The sequence below is a fragment of the Triturus cristatus genome, chromosome 2_2, assembly GCF_964204655.1.
Source record: "Triturus cristatus chromosome 2_2, aTriCri1.1, whole genome shotgun sequence".
Taxonomy (NCBI): Eukaryota; Metazoa; Chordata; class Amphibia; order Caudata; family Salamandridae; genus Triturus; species Triturus cristatus.
This window is the reverse complement of record NC_140582.1, coordinates 701741669-701761180: the sequence shown is the minus strand read 5'-3', so window position 1 is coordinate 701761180 and position 19512 is coordinate 701741669. Positions and strand designations below refer to the sequence as shown.

The 19512-nt window shown below is 44.2% G+C and overlaps 1 protein-coding gene across 1 annotated transcript in view; it reads right to left on the bottom strand.

The window, feature by feature from the left end:
• The window catches only part of WWC2 (WW and C2 domain containing 2), an 851690-nt gene that overhangs the window by 413332 nt on the left and 418846 nt on the right, over nucleotides 1-19512 (bottom strand). Inside the window, exon 7 of the mRNA XM_085641882.1 lies at nucleotides 17767-17913. Within this exon, the coding sequence (XP_085498008.1) occupies nucleotides 17767-17913 (147 nt within the window). The remainder of the gene's footprint in view (nucleotides 1-17766; nucleotides 17914-19512) is intronic.

Here is a 19512-nt window from a genome sequence, read left to right as displayed (position 1 = left end):
CCACCCCCCCCCCCCGCAGGGCCTTATGTTTTTTTAAAGAGGAGGGGGTCAAGTGGCCCCCTCCCCGAGCCTCATTAATCCCATTAGGCCATGGGATCCCAGGGTATTATGTTTTCTTAAAAGGGAGGTGTACCAAGTTGCCCCCCTCCACGAGCCTTATTAGGACCTGAGAACCCCATCCCCCAGGGCATTTTATTTTTAGGGGGCTGCATGCACTTTCCCATTAATAAAAGGAAGTAGCCCGGCTGCTATTTTGTTTTTTGTATTTTTGCTGATTTTTGGGGGTCCCCCCCCCCGGCCTAGAGAGTCAGGGTATGCCCCCTTATATATTTTTTTTAACATTTTCAGGATAGGGGACAAAGTCCCCCAGTCCTTTAATGGCTGCCAGCAACATTCTTCTCCTGTTGCTGGCAGCCAATCATAGAGCTCAGTCCGGTGGGAGTCTGTCGCCCAGAGAAGTAAATTAGCCCAAGCTAAAAAAAAGCTCACTGGGCCAATCAGAACACTATTTTTTTTTAACTGGGTTTGAGGGACTCTTACAAGAGTCCTATATATATTATCTACTGGCGGTCGCCAGTATATAGTTATAGTTAGGACCGTGTTTCCATAGGAAATCCGCAACATTCTATTTGGAATAACTTTGGCGCCGGTTGACGAATACTTGCAAAATTTTCAAAATAGGTGGGGCGCTCCGCTCCGCTCCTACCCTGAAAGTCTCGGGGTGATTCGTCAAGCGGGGCCGAGAAAAAAGGGGATCCCAAAACACGTTTTCCCCATGCATTTTTCCATAGGGACCTTTAGTCCAAGGTACAGCCCGAACGGCTGAACAGAATTACTTGAAATTTGGCAGAGAGGTAGTCCTCAGGTCAGGGAAGTGCCTTTTGCAGGTCTGGTGTCAATCTGTTCAGTAGTTCCTGAGAAAATCAAAAGTAAAATCATATATATATGTGGGCGGTGCCTAACCACACATCTCATCCTGAGATCTGATTGGCTGTCAGCACTTCATCCAAGAAGTGTTGGCAGCCATCTTGGGACCAATATACATGATAGCACCTCATTAAAAATCATTGCAGTTAATAGAAGGTTTTAAGACTTTAGTTACATTATAAATCATTTGTTGATGGTACCATACTCATTTTAGGAATTGTGGTATGTTCTAAGGTGATTTCACCATGTGAAAAAGCCTTCTGCTGGGATATCATGATTGAGAGAAAAATATTTTCTCATGCTTTTCCCACAGAGGTTTGGAAGGTGATCTATAAGCTAAACTGAGAGCATATTTTCTGTAAATTCACATTATCTTTCTCAGTCATGTGAGAATGAAGTCTGACATTCTCAGTAAAACAAGTACATCCAACAAGGGCAGAGACTGTCAGTTGATTCCTTTGTGTTCTACTGCAGCTTCCCAGAGTGTTCCAAAGAACAACTAGAGCGCTAACAGTCCTACTTATGATAAACGTATGGCGCACCTGAAGCCATCTTGCTTGGATTAAAGTGGTAACTCTTAAAACATTTAATTTAAAAAGGGACAAAATGAGGGGGTTCATTTTTCCATAAAAAGTATGATTAGTGCTGCAGAAAGAAAAATTAGGGCACATTTTGAGTGACTTCTCAAATCCTCTTCTATTTCATTAAAAAATTCTGACATGCAGACTGAAACATGCACTTTCAATACCAGCAGCAGTTTTCCCTGGTGAGCAGTAGCTTTACTACAGTGATCTAATGAGCAAAAAGAGTGCGAACATTCTGAATTTATGTCAAATGTGTGACACATCTGAATGCCTTCTTGATGGAATCAAAGTAAAAAACTGAAAGTATTTCCTACTGAGGAGACTGCAGTAAATGAGGAAATTAGGAAACTTCCTAACAAATAAGTCTCCCAAGATGGCCACCAGAGACAAAAGAGCCCAAATGTAGCCCAAATATCACCCAGATGTAGCCCAAGTATAGCCCAATAACAGAATGTCCCAGAGTGTTCTTAAAAACAACTAGAGCGCTTACTGTCTTCTTTATGACAAAAGTATGGCACACCTGAAGCCATCTTGATTGGAATAAACTGGTAACACGTAAAACATTTAATTTAAAAAGGAACACAATGAGGGGGTTCATTTTGCCATAGAAATTATGATTAATGCTGAAGAAAGAAAATGAGGGCACATTTTGAGTGACTTCTCAAATCCTCTTCTATTTCATTAAAAAATTCTGACATGCAGACTGAAACATGCACTTTTAATACCAGGAGCAGACTTCCATGGTGAACAGTAGTTTTACTACAGTGATCTAACGAGCAACTAGAGTGCTAACATTCAGAATTTATGGCAAATGTGTGACATATCTGAATACCTTCATGATGGAATCAAAGTAAAAAACTGAAAGCATTTCCTACTGAGGAGACTGCAGTACATGAGGAAATTAGGAAACTTCATAACAAATAAATCTCCCAAAATGGCCACCGGAGACAAAAGAGCCCAAATGTAGCCCAAAATCACCCAGATGTAGCCCAAATATAGCCCAATGACAGAAGTGTGCAAAACACTTATTATTTTGTGTTTTTGCAGTGTTATATAGTGCAGACTTGTCAGGTATTGGAGTGCTTTACATGAGCATTGGTTACATCACACAAGAACAAATTCATTTTGGTTGTAGACATGGGGAGAATAAGTGATTTGACCAGAATCACAGAATGTCGAGTTGAAGCAGAAACTCCAACCTGGTCCCCAGTTGCAAAGTCTGCAGTTCTGGAAGTAACACCACATCCTCTCCCCTAAGTGCAACATTTAATCATGTGGTCAACTGGATAAAAAAACATAAAGATAACAAATAATTTAAAAGTGCTTTGTCGCTATTTGAAAACTCAGAAAATATGTCCTTATTTTAGTCTTTTAGAGCACTAACCATAATTTTGATGCCAATAAAACCCTCTCATATATGTAATTTCTAAAGGAAATGCTCTAGGTATTACAGTTTTGATTACATCAAGATGACGTCAGGCGTTCCACACTTTTGTAATAAATATAGAATGTTAGCAATCTAGTTGTTCATTAGGATACTGTTGAGAGGCAGAGGCCAGGGGCACGGACTCTGAAAATTGAAGGCAGGTAGGAGGGTGCAAAGGCAACAATTTAACCACACTGAGCAGGCAGGAAGGGCCGTGGCAGCACAACAGACTATGGAGGGCAGTGGAAAGGGGGGCAGGGGCAACAAACCATCAATACAGGACTTGCAAGAGAGGCTGTGGCAATGTAATAGACCATTGTGGGCAGAAGGAAGAGGCAATGGTAGTACAACCATACATGCCAACAGACCCGATTCAGCCAGGGAACTTCCAATGTTTTTAAGCTCAAATGGGCGTTATTTGATCTGTCTCCTGTCTACAATCTCCTCTTTTTAAATGTAACTCAAACGGGAAAATCAATACCCCAGTTTTTTTTCAAAATCTCCCTCTTACCAAGTTCAAAATGTTCGCAAGTATGGTACATTGGATCATGGAAGGAAATGGGGTAGGGACATGGACTTGGATAACAGAGGACAGGAGGGACATGGAGAGGTGCACCAAACTGACCCTGCAGGGCAGGCATCAGGGTTTGCAGCAGCACAATACACCACACAGGGCATGCGGGACGGGAGTGCAGAACAACAATCCATAGAAAGCAAGAGGGAGGGGACAGGACCATGCACATGGACAACAGAGAACAGAGGGGCAAGAGGCAATGGTAGCTAGCTGACCATAATGGACAGAAAGGAGAGAAAGCTGCAGCATAACAGATCATAAAGGGCAGGAGGGACGGATCAGGGGCATTACAATGGAACAGACAAGCCAGGAGAGAGGGAGTAGGGGTCTGCACATGTAAACAGAGGGCTGGGGGCAAGGGGGCAGGGCAGGAGCAGCAAGATAGCCATGGAGGTCAGGCAGGATGGGCACTAGAAGCAAGACACACCATGAAGAGCAACAGTGAGACTGTGATGGCATACAAACAGACCATGGAGGGAAGGTGGGAGGGGGTCAGGGGCAGCTAACTGACCACACAGGGAAGGTGGGAAGGGCCATGGCAGCACAGAAGACCATGCATGGCAAGTGGGAGGGTTAGTGGCAGCACAATGGCTATGATGGGCAAGAAGGAGGGTGCAGGGGCATGCACAAAGGACGATGGAGGATAGAAGGGAGGGTCAGGACCTGTGTACAGACAAGAAAGTTCAGGGGAAGGGGCCTCACAACAGACCGCACAGGGCAGGCAGGAGGAGCAGTTGCAGCACAACAGACCAGGGAGGGCAGAAGGGTGTGGCAGTACAATGGACCATGTGGACAGGAGGAAGAGGATAGGGGCATGGCATGTGGACAGGCAGGGTGAAGGTGGCAGGGACAGGTTACAGTCATCTGACAATGCTAGGCAGGTGGGAGGGGAGTGGCAGCTCAACAGAACACTCAGAGTAGATAGGAGTGGCAGGTCCATGGAACATGGTGGGCAAAAAGGATGGAGCAGGGGCATGCACAAAGACATCGGAGGGCAGGGGGAAGGAGAATAGGGGCAGCAAGCTAAGCACAGAGTTTAAGCAGGAGGTCAATGATGGGATATAGAATTGGGCAATGGAGGGCAGGAGGAGTGGACTGGTACATCATACTAAATTGAGGGCAGTGGCAGCACATCAGACCATGCATGGCAGGAGGGAGGAGGCTAGTCCATGGATTCACACAACAGAGGATAGGGAGGAGGGGGATGGGGCAGCAAGCTAACTGTTCAGAGAAGCCGGGTATTAGGAACTTTATTGTTTTTAAAACGTGTGTCTGTGTGAACTACTTAAAATATGAACAAGTATGCAGCATAATCTCACTTTTATTCAGGAAGAAGAGGACGTTTGTGACTGTGACTCCGGGCTCACTTGGCAGAAACACCCCCTGACCCTCCACCCCCTATCGCAAAATGTAATGCCCGTGAAAAGGGTAGGTGAACACAGTGTTATATAGAACATAGTCCTGAGAGCACGATTGAAAATGAAAACTAGATATAGTGTATGGTATAAACTATGCACCAAAAAGTGTGATATAAGATGAACCGGGCGTGAAATATAATATGCAATACATTGTGCGCAATGACAGATTCATTGGAGAGTGCGAGATAGCACAGGCACTAGCACGTGCTATGCGATATGCGCCTTGGAGTGTAATATGCACAGGGCAGTGTTGTGTAACCTAACTAGTCTCTAAAGTTGTAATATAAAATATGTGCTGGGGAGTGTAACGTTGCATATGCACTGTGACAAAGATATGGATCCCAGATTGTAATATGTATGGCATAGCACTGTGCGTTATAACATAGGCATCGAGGAAGGCACGTTAGATGGGGCAATATAACCCATGCGAAGACAAGTGTGGCATGACATATTCACGGGGTGGTGTTACAGTGCACATGGGCTAGAGAGTGTCATAGCATATGCACTAGCTAGTGGAATACAACACAGAGGTGTGTGGCACTCAGCAGGCAATGGTGGGTGTAACACAGCCTTGGGCTCTGCCAGGAGCGTGCTGTGACTCTCAAGTGATGTTCGTCCCCTTTCCAGAGAGTAAAATAAAAAGTATTACACATCCGGCAGTGGATGTGTGTTTTATTAATCGTGAGGGGGGTTTCTTGCATAGTTTTGGTCGAATTTTTGTCGAATCCCCTTTGAATGGCTTGGTGTGCATGTGTATTAAATGTGCCCGTCAATAGCTACCCATGTTTGTATAAATAAACGACAAGGGTATCTACCGGGATTAGGCACGGTAGGGCATCAGACATGTCAGAGCTTCACTAGTGGTGTAAATACATTCCACGTGGATTCATTGTATGCATAGTCGCCTTTTAATGAATATCACGCAAATCGTCATGGTGATAGGTACGTACGGTTTGTCCAGCATGTCCTAGGTGTGTCTATAAATATATATTTTTTTAAAATAATAAAAAACAGTGGCCGGCCCTGGGGATTGGGGTAAAAAAAATATAATTAGGAGACAGGCCCTGGGGGATGGGGTCATCAGGGCCAATAAATTAGAATAAGAAGGGGAACCACACAGCCCCCCTTCTTAAAAAAATTAAAATAAATAAAAGACTGGCATCGTGCCGGAGGCGACGCCCCCTCCTTGCAGCACTCTGCAAACGCGCCCACTGGCGAGTTGTAAGTTGGGGAATTAATTCCTCTTCAATACTGAGGGTCCCTGAGGGCCAACTAGCCCAACAGGCATCTCCAGTATGCGCCAGGGAGCTGCGCTGCAGACAGGTGTTCTGAGGCCAAGCCCCTTTTTACACCTCTCTGCAACGCAGCTCTGTGGCGCTTACTGGAGGTACCTAGTGGTCTAGTTTGACCCTAAGGACCCTTAGGATTCAAGGGGACTTAATCTCTCAACTTAGAACAGCCACAGGGCGCGTTTACACAGTGGTGAAGGGAGGGGACGGGGCCTGAGGTGACGTGTGCAAACACGCACTATGGCACGTTTTAAATTGGGGATATAATTTCCATTCAATACTGAGGGCCCCTGGGGGCACCAAGTGCTTCCAGTAAGCGCCACTGAGCTGCATTGCAGAGAGGTGGTCCAGGCCGTGCCACTTTTTACACCTCTCTGCAACGCAGCTCTGTGGCACTTACTGGAGGTACCTAGTGGGCTAGTTGGACCCTAGGGACCCTCAGGATTCAAATGAACTTAATCTCCCAACTAAAAACGGACACAGGGCGTGTTTACACAGTGGTGAAGGGAGGGGACGGGGCCTGAGTTAACGTGTGCAAAAACGCCCTGTGGCCTGTTTTAAGAGGTAGTTTTAATCCCCCTGCCCTATTATATACTAGGGGCTTACAGAGGAGGTCATGCTAATCACAGGGGGACCCCAACGCATAATGTTCCCTAGTGTATGTAGGTGTTTTCACTGTATTCTAAGTGTCTTTTAACATAGCACTGGCTCTAGGACTGGTTAGTCAGACTCAGTTACCACCAGTATCCGTCTGAAAAAGTTGAGGGTACAGGATGATTTTGCAACAAGGCTTCTTTCTGCTCTTCTTTTTGTTCTTTCTGCACGTTATCCTTCTTCCTGCACTTTTCTTCGTCTTTGAGGACTTCTGTTGCTTCTTTCTGCACTTCTTTTTTTTCTTTCTATGCATTTTTTCTTCTTTCTTCACATGTCCTATCTCTGTAGGCATAGTTAGAAATTAGCATTTAAAAAACCTTTGAAATTCACAGAAAAAACTTTAGGTTTCAGGCAAGTTATAGTTAGGAATTAGCATTTAAAAAACCTCAGAAATTCACTGAAAAAACCATAGGTTTCAGGGGTGTTATAGTTAGCTGGACTTTTCACTTGTACAAAACCATTGAAATTCCCCCGTTATAGTTAGTTCAGCTAACTATAACTCGCGCGCCCGCAATGCACTGCTGATTACGTCACATATTACATCACTCATGACATGGTCAGTGACATCACTCATGACATCACTGATGACATCTCAAATGATGTCACTGACATGTCATGAGTGATGTAATATATGAGATCATAAGCACTGCATTGCAGGGAGAGCTAGGTATAGTTAGCTCAGCTAACTAAAACTGCTGAATTTCACTGATTTTGTACGAGTGAAATCTGAGCCTAACTATAATGTCCCTGTAACCTTTTGTTTTTTCAGTTAATTTATACGTTTTTTTAAGTAGTAGTCACGTTTGCAGAGTGGTGGAGAAAGGGGGTTGGGCCTCAAACTAGCTCTTAGGAATAGTGCTGTGTAGGAATTACAGGTGGTAACAGGACGGCTTCCTGGCTCCCTAGATCCATGAGGAGGAAAGTGGACTTCATCCCCCAACCAGCAGTGTGCCAGGAGGCACGTTTGCAGAGTGGTGGAGAAAGAGGGCATGGCCTCCGAAGACCTCTTAGCCATCCCATTATGAGGAACTTACTGGAGGTAACAGGGGATGTAGATGGGCCCCAAGGATGTCCTTTGTCCCAGAGCGTTGTACTTCCTGGCAGTGAAGTGAATGAGAAAACAGACTTTGGAATAGCAATTCTGTGACAAGTTGGCCTGGCATGTGCTGGTCACTAGTTATAGTGGCCACCTTGCACCAGTCCAATTCGACTCTTATGCTGGATAGGTTTAAGACAACCTTTTAAAGAAAGCTATCCTAGTGGTAGCTGTGGAGAGCAGCCTTCAGGCTAAGTCTCAGAGGAATGTACAGCAGCTGGTTTTACCTTATAATCTCTTGAATTGCCAAATGGAAGGACACCACACAGGTATATATATCAAATATATATGTATTTATTACTAGACACACTTTACTAATCTCTTTATGAGATTAGAAGTCAGGAACATAAGCAAATATCAACGTTTCACAATAAGTTAAGCACAAATATGGCTGGGGCCCTAGGGGCGTACCAGACCATATACTAAAAAAGAGGTTTAGGAATGTCGACTTGCAAGGGGACAAGGCCTAGGGCCTGTAGAATCGCTGGGGCTTCACTAATACACCCAAGACAGGTAAGTAAAAGACCCATGGGAGACGCGTGCAGTGTGAGAACACAGCCGCTGGTTCCCTATTGATTTCAATGGAGCAAGTCGAAAGTGGATTTTTAAAGCTCTAGGGTACTTCGAGGAAGTCTACAAGCAAGCCACTTACAAGGTAAGTACTTCGAGGGCCAACACACACAGGAGCACCAGAGTGCACGAGTTACCTCACCCAGGGAAGCCGGGTGCATAGGTGTCTTTTGGTGTCGGGTCGCGTCGTCGATTTCAATGGAAGCCAAAGAAGATTTGCTGCTTGTGAAGGCTGGGGAAGTGTCCGGTGGAATCCAAGGCTGGATTCAAGATGAAGAAGACCTGAAAGCAGAAGGGACAGTGTTCACAGTCACTTGCCAGTGACCCGGGGCCAGGAAGATGGATCCCCACGGAAGTTGGGTGATTTCAGGTGATCAAGGGTGTTCTGACTCTTCAGCCACGAGGTCCAGGAGGCATCGACGATGACCAGGAGCTGGATACGGAGTATCCCACAAAGTCTGCAGCTTACTGTGGTGTCAGCAACAGGATTGGAGCCAACAAGCCTTGGCAACAGCAAGTCCCGTGGAAAGTGAAGAAAGTCAGCGGTGCAGACCAGCAAGGTCTGAGGGACTCACCCAGTGACGGTAAGTGAGGGCAGGTCTGGAGCAACCAGGGAAAACCTTTGGTTTGATTAGAAAGTCTTCAGGGGACCCACAAGCCAATGGGCAAGGGATCGCAAAGACTCCTCATGAGGATTCACTTAACAGGAGCCCACGGTCACTCGGGACGAGGTAGGCCTCTGATTTTCGGTGGAAATCCTGCAGGAGGCTTGGACCACACTTGGTCCAATGCACAAGTTCATAGAATGTTGTGAAGGGATTGCACTTGACAATAGTGCATGGTACCCGGGTATTGCTGTTCCTCATCACTCGTGGGGTCCACTCACCTCAGCTCTGCTGGGGACTCACAATGGCCGTCGAGAAGTCAGGAAATCCCCTTCTGGGGCTGCAGGGACTTCGGACTCCAGCAGGAACGTTTGTGACCGTTGATTCAAAGTTTTGGTGCCTGCCAAGCAGGGGAGTCACTCCTTGACTCCAAGGGAGATTCTTCCGTCTTCCAAAGGTAGTGGAACATCGAAGTTCCAGGATTCTTCTTGTAGAGCGTCGTCCAGGGATATCTGATCTGCAATGGCAAGGTTTCCCTATCTTATGCTAAAGGAAAGGGAGGGACTAGCTCTATGACCACTCCTACTGGAGGGTCAGGGGAGTGGGTGGTTACACCCACTTCTCTTTGTCCAGTTTCACGCCAGAGCAGGGGCAGGTAGCCCCTGAACCGGTTTAAGCTGACATATGCACAGAGGAGCCTACTGCTCCCCCAGTGCAGGACTTCAAAGCACTCTAGGAGTGCACCCAATACACTAAATCCTGTCTGGAAGGTGGTGACACCTCCCTGTGACATGATGCCTATTGTTGGGCTTACTCCACTGCGAGTTTCAGTCAGCAGCAGGAGGGCAGCCCAGTGTGTGTGCTGGTGGCATCCATTTTGTGATGCCAGGGCTCTTTCAGATTTCTACCGTGTTTCCACAGTAGGTACATGTCTTCCCCTCGAGAAGGGTGGGATCATACTCCCTCACCAGTTACTGGTGTGGGGGTATGATTCCAAGTTGTTTGACACCAAACACAACATGTTTTGATGCAGTCATTCCAAAGTTAGCATTTACCGGTCGGTTATAATGCACTTAAGAGTATATGGTTTAACCGCATCCACAAACAGCCACAGAGAATAGACTCTGCCAGCTGCAGAGGGGCCCTGCTCAGGCAGAGGCACCCCCTCACATTGTAAACTAAGCACCCTGCCCTCAGGATTGTTAGGGCCTGACTTAGGGGTGACTGATAGGTTTATATGTGTGTGTATGGTGAGATATAGGGAACCTATACGTCAGTGAGGAGTGCTAACACTACCTCACCCAGGCTGCAGTAGCAGGCCTTTGGTGTCAGATTTAGTCTGCTTCCCAGGGGTGGCATAATACATGCTTCAGCCCCTGGTAGGCCTGTGAAGTACCTATGCCCTTGGTACCTAAGGTACCATATACTAGCGGCTCATATGGTACCACAGATCGAATCACTAGTGCATCTAATTAGCACTCCAAGTTATTTAGAGAGAACAGAGAGACCGGGGCCCTGATTAGCAGGGACTCAGCCAGACTATAGCCAGAAACCAGTGTTTACATCAGAAAAAGTGGGGGCAACATAAGTGCAGATCCTACTCACAGCTGCACTGACATGGGGGATTGGCCTTCTAACTGCACACAGATGACATGCATAGGGTAGCTGACAAACACAATCTCAAACACAGAGATCGAAAGATGACTATTTGAAACCGCAGGATATTATCTTGGGTGGCTCACCATCACCTGCTCCTAGACTGTGTGGGGGCTTGAGCAGCCACTAACCAGAGTACCTGGAGACAACTGGTAATTGTTACATCTGAACAGCCGCGGTCGGTAGTAGGAGTAACTGCAGGGCGGTGACGTGGGAAGGGGGAGGGGCAGGGTGGGGGGGTAGTAAACTATGGATTACGGAGGTTTACAGGTAAGTTAATATATAAATTAATAAAACGAATTTTGTTGCGTGTACTGCATCCCTAAATGTGATGCTGTGCACGCAACGAAATTTGTTTTATTAATTTATATGTTAACTTACCTGTAAACCTCCGTAATCCATAGTTTACTACCCCCACCCTGCCCCTCCCCACGCCACCGCCCTGCAGTTACTCCTACTACCGACCGCGGCTGCATCTGAACATTGTACTATCCATAGCTGGGATCATAATACCATGTGTGAGATGCTATTACCCGATTAGGAAGTAAAATAGATTATTCCCACAACAAGTCAATAGAAATGCGTTTCTAGGAAAGGCTGGCTAGCAAACACTGCCGATAAAAAAAACCTACACAACCCACTCAGAAGTCACAGAGGAATCTTGTAAATGGAAATAAGGAAATGTAGGCCAGAGTCAGAAGAACACCTGCCAGCAGAAGATGTGGAAACAAGTTTGCAGAAAAAGTAATTTTCTGGAATTGAAAAGCATGGAAAATCGTCTACCTAAAAGACACAGGCCTAAAGGATGACCTGCTTCTTAGATCATATTCAAATGATTGGGAAAACAAGTTTTGAGAATGACCTTGCAGTAAGTCAGCTACACCATAGGGGAGGAGGCACAACATACAATAAGTACATGATTATCAATATCTATGGATAGAGGCAAGCTAGAGAAACCTAAAAATGTGGGTTCATAAATAAACGTAGAGACGGTGAGAATGACAAAGGTGACTAAAATATCCATCAAAGGAGGGGCACCTATGTAATGAGAAGGGAAAAGATGGTCCAAAAACAACATATTTGATAGTTAATGAACTTGTAATAAAGGAAGAAGATTTCAAAAATTCCTATTGAGACACTCAGTGCAAGGCAAAACACATGGCACCATCAACAATCTACCAGTAGTTCACCGGAAACAAGAATGGAAAACGCTTTTTTAGCAGTCTAGATCATACAAACAAGACGTTATCCTTACTGAAAGAGGTACATGAACTGAGGAGCGAGCCTTCCGAAGAACAGTACACCACTGGTGACTTCTGGCATAAACTCTGCCCACATACATCTTGAGGCAGAAGACCTACGCACCATATTGAGTGAATCTGCCAGCAAACTCGTCACAAGAAACAGAGGCCACCTGGATAAAAAAAAATCAATCAAAAAAAGTGGCACATATATCATTTGTCTCTGTCAATGGCCTAATTATAGGCCATATTCAACAATGAACTCAAAAAGGCCAATGGGACCACAAATTGAAAGTATTATCTCAAACACTAAAAAAGGCCACACCACTAACCCTTTACTGATGAACCCAACTATTTCACCACGGTTGGTCAAGAAGCAAACTAGCTTCATCACAAGAAGTACACCGTCCGTAAGAAACACAGAAGAGTGGACCATCCACATTCAACTGAGTCAAGCAAAGGCATTGTGCACATCAAAAACATTAAAAGAAAACCACTATTCTCTAAATCATATCACTGAGTATTTGGCTACAAACCACAGGGAAAACCTCCACAAACAGATAAACACAACAACAAAGGACAAAGCCAGAGTCCCTCCTTTTCAGCAACCAAAAAAGACAAACTCTAATGAGCAATCTGCCTCCTCTAAACCCTTCTTTTGACCAACTTAAAGGATGATGAAGTACATGCAACCTTTATACAGAAGATTCACCTTGCACAAAGATCCAAGTATCCTTCATTCAACTTATTTGAGTTACCCAAATAAATCCGTCATCCATCATCACAGCAGCTATTTATCATATACAAGGCTACTCCTTATTGTATTAATGACTGTTTGGTTTTAATAGCTATCAAGTGCATTACTCCCCCCAAAATGCCCTGGTGCCGAAGTCCCTAATGGCCTCAGCTACAAATGTTGGCTCAGAGGATTCTACAGATCGGAGGTTTCCACCTACGAGTGGCATTCCAGAGATAAAAAGGCAGCAGAAATCACAGAGAATATGCAAGTCAAAAGCATCAACTAGTTTCTGGTTGATGCCTCAGGACATGGCTACAAAACCAGGAGTAAGCTGACTGCCCTCAGTAATCCCTCTCATATTCTTTGTACTAGAAACCCCGGTCTGTTACTGGAGGGTAATAAAACTCTGTTAGGGTCTACAGATGTCAAGGACCACCATCACATCCCCAGAGGCCTTACCTTAAACATGCTCACCACACCAGATTGCTGGTTCATTAAGGCCACATGGCAGCCTCCATAGAAGGTAGAACTAGCGTCTAGGTCTTCGTATTGCATGCACACAGCATCAATATTGTGTCTAGCTACATGCTTTCATGCTCTTCAGAATGCTGATCTACAGTGGGAACCGCAAACAAAATGACTAAGTGCTTTTCAATTACTTAGATTTACAAGGGAAATACAAGTAACTTGTTCCTCTCCCTACAGCAAGCTGGAAATTCTGTTTTTAGAGGTGACTGAGCTTCCCATTCCAAGGATATCTGCAGTGATGCATTCAAATTATCTCCTTACCATTCATGCCATGAAGTCCTTCTCAATTGGGACTCACTGATACTGGTTCTGCCACCCATCTGCTTGATGCTACTTTGCTCTACGCTGGAAAATAAACATCAGGGTTGATTTTCCATACCACACCACCAGCCTTGCCCTGGTGGAGTACTCTGAAAGTTGAATTGTAAAAGTTGCACTAGGCCCGTTGTTGACTATAATGCACAACAAGTCTTTTAACCTACTACCCTGGGCTCCCTCTGAGCCATTCTCTCTTTGGATCATCCAGCCTCTTCCACTTTCCTCCTGTGTTCTCTATTTTCTTACTGGGCAATTCAGTGCCTCTCAAGTAACAGCCACTTATCCTCAGTGCTTTAAGTTATTCACAGTACTCCCCTTACTTTAAAAATATGTATTACTCTCCCCTCATTCCAACTACTGGACAGTCTCACAGCAACAGTTCTTCTCTGAGATTCCCAGATTCTCAATGGTCAATAGGTTCAGTACCTACTTCTTAAACAATGTGCTGCTTGATTCCAACCAATCCAACCTTCAGGCTCTTCACTCAAGTGACTTAGCTCTCTCACACCTCACTAACTTCACCCCCCTCAGCTCACAACAACAACCAACCCACCATACTAGTACTACTTGGCTAGTATTGTCAACGACTCGATCCTCAAAAATCTCTCAGGCCTGTTGGCAAGGCCCGTCAATGGTTTTGGCCTTGCAACTATTTATTACATTTCTAAAGGTTCTCACTCTTCGAACATCCTCTCTCAGTGGGTGTCCTCCGAGACTCAGTCCAGATTGCACAGATTTTTGTCACTAAACAGTAAATGACTCTGAACCATATCCTTAGGCCGGGGCCAGGCTAGTAATAGTGGGCAACGGGTTTCCCCGCGAGGCTGGAAGGTTGGGTCGGATTTTGCAGCAGTAGGGGCCGTTTTCGTTACTGGGGGGCCTTGGGCTCTTGCATGTCTGTTAAGTGGTCCCTCGCTTTCTAGCTACTTTTAGTTATATAAGTACCATTCAATATATGCCTACACACATAGATGCTGCAAAATTCTTCTTTCGACGCGATTAGATTCTCTGTCAGCTTTCCTTACCTTCTCGAGAATGATGATACCCAAGCCTTCCTTTCCTTCTTTCACTATCATATCCTGTTCACTTTCAGATCTCCTCCTGCTTCAATACTATGAAGCAATGGATGGGTTTACACTTCCTTATTCTAATCTCTACTAAAACATGGATCATCTCTATTCCTGCATCCTCACACCCCTCTCGACAAACTCTACTAACTCCTTTCCCTGCTGACTACTCTACACTGATAGGTGCTGCCTTTAAATCCCGACAACAGATTTCCACTTTTTCTTACAGCCGTGGCGATCACCAGGTTATAAAAGGCCAGCAGTAATTGAAAGGAAATACATCTGGACAAGAACATACGCTAGTTCAAGTATTTGTGAAAATGTGAACATTTTGTTCAATTTTGGCCAGAAAGAAATAGGCAGTTGAGGATGATAGGTCAATAAAATATCAAATGAACTGAAACTAGCTCTAATAACTGGGTTCTGAGTCATTAGCAACATAATAGGCACGCTGCTGAAGCAAAGGAGAAAAATCAGGTGATATTTTAAATCCATTCCTCAGGCAGATTAGTTGCAAGCATGACCTGTGCTGGACTTGTGCTCCGATCCACAAGCTGCTTTGAACATGGATAAAAAGACAGCAGCAGGAATGAATACAAAAAAAAAAGTGTAACCGAATAAGCTGCCCATTTGATCAAACTAAATACATTTGTGGCGCATGAGGTCAGGAATTCCGTTCCTAGGAAAAAGGTAATGAGGAGTTTAGTGCTAGAAGTCAAACAGTTCTTCACTTGGGTGATGCACAAGCCGAACCCCAACAAATGCAACAAAATTGTCAAGAAACAAGCTGAGCTTCAAGATGAACGCAAAGCAGGTTATTATAAATGTATTTTTAAGTAATTGATGTAGAAATTAGTTTTCTGCAGATTGATATATAGGTGGACAGCGGCATTTCACGAACCTAGCCAAAATGAAGTAGGGCGGTCTACACAATTATCGGAAAAGATACTGTCAATGAGTGATTGGTGGGAGAGCTGGGTTCTGAAAGTGTAGGAGCACAGTGACTTTTTGTGATGTAAGGTTTTAAAAGAAGTGCATCTTCAGCCCTTTGCTAAACTAGAATACCTTTGGGGCGATGCTATTCGATGTGTAGTTGTGGTTCCAGATCCTGGGTGGATGAAAAGGCATAACCCAGAGATGATAATGCTGCATTGGTACGGGAAACAGCGTTTACAATGCTGTTTCCACAACGTGCTTCCATTACAATGCGGTCGTTACAGCAACCGCGTTGTTTTTGCGCGATCCATTACATCTCAAGTTATTTCAACGACTTGCTGTAGGGGATGCGCTAACCTAAGGAATAGTATAATTTACTATTCCAACACCTTCCCTACTGCTGCACATGCTGGAGTTGGAATAGTAAATTATACTATTCCTAAGTCCAGCGCACCCCTACATCAAGTCGTTGAAATGACTTGCGATGTAATGGATCATGTAGAAACAACGCGGTTGTTGTAACAACCGCGTTGTATGGAATGCGTTGTTAAAGCATTCATTGTAACGACCCATATTCAATTGATGCAGACCCAAGAAACATGCATAAGACTTGGTAAACACAGTATCATACAACTCGAAAGGATAAAAAAAGGGGGTTGCAATTTTGTAGGTATAAAAGAAATTTTTGAGATACGTAAAATGTGATGAAACACTCGCAGAGAAAGCAAGAAGCCTAACCTGCCAAACTGTGCACCTGATCTCGCTACTGAATTCCATTCTAAATGTTTTGCCATTACAACATATAGATCTTTACTTGCGTGGAAGAGAAGAAGGGCAAAAACACCTAATCTTCTATTGAGCTACTCTGATGATCTAGGAATGAAAAGAGTGCTCAACTGCTCACCACTGATTATTACAATGTAGTCCCTCATATCAAATTGTATGGATACATCCTCAATTTCTCTCTTTCATAACATAACTATCACAAAATAGGCAGACAAGCCAGGCCCTGTGACCAACCCCTCGCAAGCAGCCACCCCATGCCGCACATGGCCTTTGGCAGTGCAAACATGGGGGTGGCCACTGGGCTTGTTCTGTATCCAGCCCCCCACGGGCAGTCAACCTCTCGGCACACACGGCCTTTGGCCATGTACGGCGTAGTGTTTGCCGTAGGCCAGGCTCACACGTCCAACTCTGATGGTGCCCAACCTCCCCCACTGCGTACAATCCATGTGCTCCAGGGGGTTGGGCATAGGGCTGGTGCCAAAACTCCTATGGACATACATAGCTGAATATAAGGGGTGTCATTTTAAGTAAGGTAGAGCTACTGAATTTGTCAAAGGTTCAGAACATCAAAATGTAAAAAGTAGGCCTATTTGCTCTATGAAGGAGTCATACAAAGATATATAAACAAAATGTATTGTCTTTGTCAGAAAATGGCCAATGATTATAGTAATTGTATACACAATATACAGTACAACTTTCCATGAAATACAATTCATCATTTCGTGCAACGTTGAAAGAATCCATTTAGAAATACATATTTCATCCATAGTTTTAAAATCTTAAAATACTTCAGGTAATATGTACCTTTTATGCAAGGCAAACAGTAAATATCTTGGCACTGCAAAAAAGCTGTATTAAATAAAACAAGTCTTTATTTAACATTTTTCAGCTACAAAGAGCAGCCATAGAACCAACCACAATGGGGCTCTGCACTCCAGATGAAGAGCATAGAGTTCCAGTCAGGAGTGCTTTAAAAAATATAGTAAGTTGTCCTGGTGTCATGGATTTAGTGACTCAAGAGACTTGCTATGTTTTTAAGATGCTGAGGGGCTGCTGCACTCCCTGCAACTTCCCACAATATTAAATACATTATTGGTGGTGCTCCTCCCTATTCTAGCTGCACCACCAAGCTCACAAAAATATAAACAAAAACAGGTATTTTATATATGTGAGTGTGAGCGTGACACATACAGACATGTGTACATTATAGAGGGTATTCTTTCCTAATTAGGTTTTCTCAGTTGGGCCAACAAGCGTCAGCCTCTTGCTTCACACAGTGCTCTATGTAGGGTACATATCTTCTGACTTCTCCGATGTTTACCATATGAATACAAATATAATGTGGTACTTACATCTCCAGAAATGTCTGTCTGAGACCCTGCATCTAAAGTTTGCCTGGACAGCGACAGGTGTGAATTCACCAGATTAGTTCTCAAATCAGGCTCAGAATTTCCTATCCATTGGTCTCGGTGAAAGAGTTCTTTCAGTTTTGCAAGACTCTGCAAAAAGAAACATGAATGATTTAGCTGCAAACATTTTCCTGCATTTACTTATTAACTAGAATATATATCTACTCCTGAACTGTTAATGGAAAGTAATTCTGCCATAAAACAATGTGTACACTATCAGGACACAACTAGGTGAAGGTATACAAGACACATTACAAATACAACCAAAGTGACTCAAGAAAGAAGTTGCTAAAGTTATCACTCTAATCAAGGATAAAAATACAAAACAGGAACAAATATAGAGACAATTGTTGCAAAGTCCACTTTCTGAACAAAAGAAGAGAATGTGGGAGTATGCGGAGGTTATGTGGTGAGTGCAAATGAGCTTCAGAACATGTATGAGAAAGATATAGACACATTCTATGCAACATTTTCTAAGGTACCAGTACAACTGAAATCAGGGTACATTAACCTAGAACACTCGTTCATATCAAAATAAATATTTGTGTCTCCCAAAACTCTGGCAAGAAAATGTGAAACTGAGTAAACTGTAATAATTCCCCACTTAGCCCCCAAATGGGGAAAACTCTGCACCTAGAGTCTAACCTGGGATGTTTACTCCTGTGAAGTGAGCACTATGGCCTGTCTCAGGTGGAAACAATATACTCAATGTGTAGCAGTGCCTGTGTCACTCTTGATGTTAGTAGCTGGGGGGATGATACTGCCGCCAAGTTACAACACCTGACATCACTGTCCGCCTCCCATTGACATCTATTAGCACCACAAATATTTGAAGGTGAGGTGCCCGATATAGAACTTAGTTGATCTAGAATCATAGTAGGGAGATGGTGACTGATAGCATTTGTTATAGCTAAGGGAAATCTTCAAACCTCTGTTTCATATTTAATTCATGTCATTTGAGAAAGGTGCAGTCGGGGAACACAAATATCCTGGTCTACGCTGACCTACAAGGGAAGCCTACTATGCATAAGACAAATGTCTACAACCCGAGTTCTAATACTGCTGTTGGAGCTGATCTCTTAAAGGTAGATCAGCTCATGGAAGACTTGAGGAGAAGGCCCGAGACTCATGGCACTGTTGGCTAGTTACGGGTTGGATCTGTTGAATATCATTGCACTGACTCAATCTTATGTTTGGCCTTGTCTGCTGTAGTAGTCGGCCATGACCAACTCTGTCTTTAGGGTGTTCATCCTCAAGAAGGCCATTTGTACCCAGATCTGAATGATAAAGGGGCAGTCCTTTAGTAATCAATACATCTACCAGATAAAAGAGACCTGAATGACAAAGAGGTGGTCATTTAGCGAATTAGGGCTCATCTACCAGATGAGACCTTTGAGAAATGGGGTGTGCCATCTTTGATGTCGTTGAAAGCCAGTATACTCAAAGATTCCAATCGGAGACTGAAGTTAACAAATAATAGGGTTCGGTCATGGGATGCCCCACAGCTCATTGGAACACACTTTGGATGAGTTAGTATTTTTTCTGGAAGCAAAAGGTGAATGTTTTAAGAACAGTGGTTCTAAAGCTCACTTTTTAAATGAGGGTGTTCAGAAGAGTGAGCTGATCACAGTAGCAAACAATGAAGAAGATCAGAGGCTATTAAGGAGTAAGGAATCACCACTGTCAGTG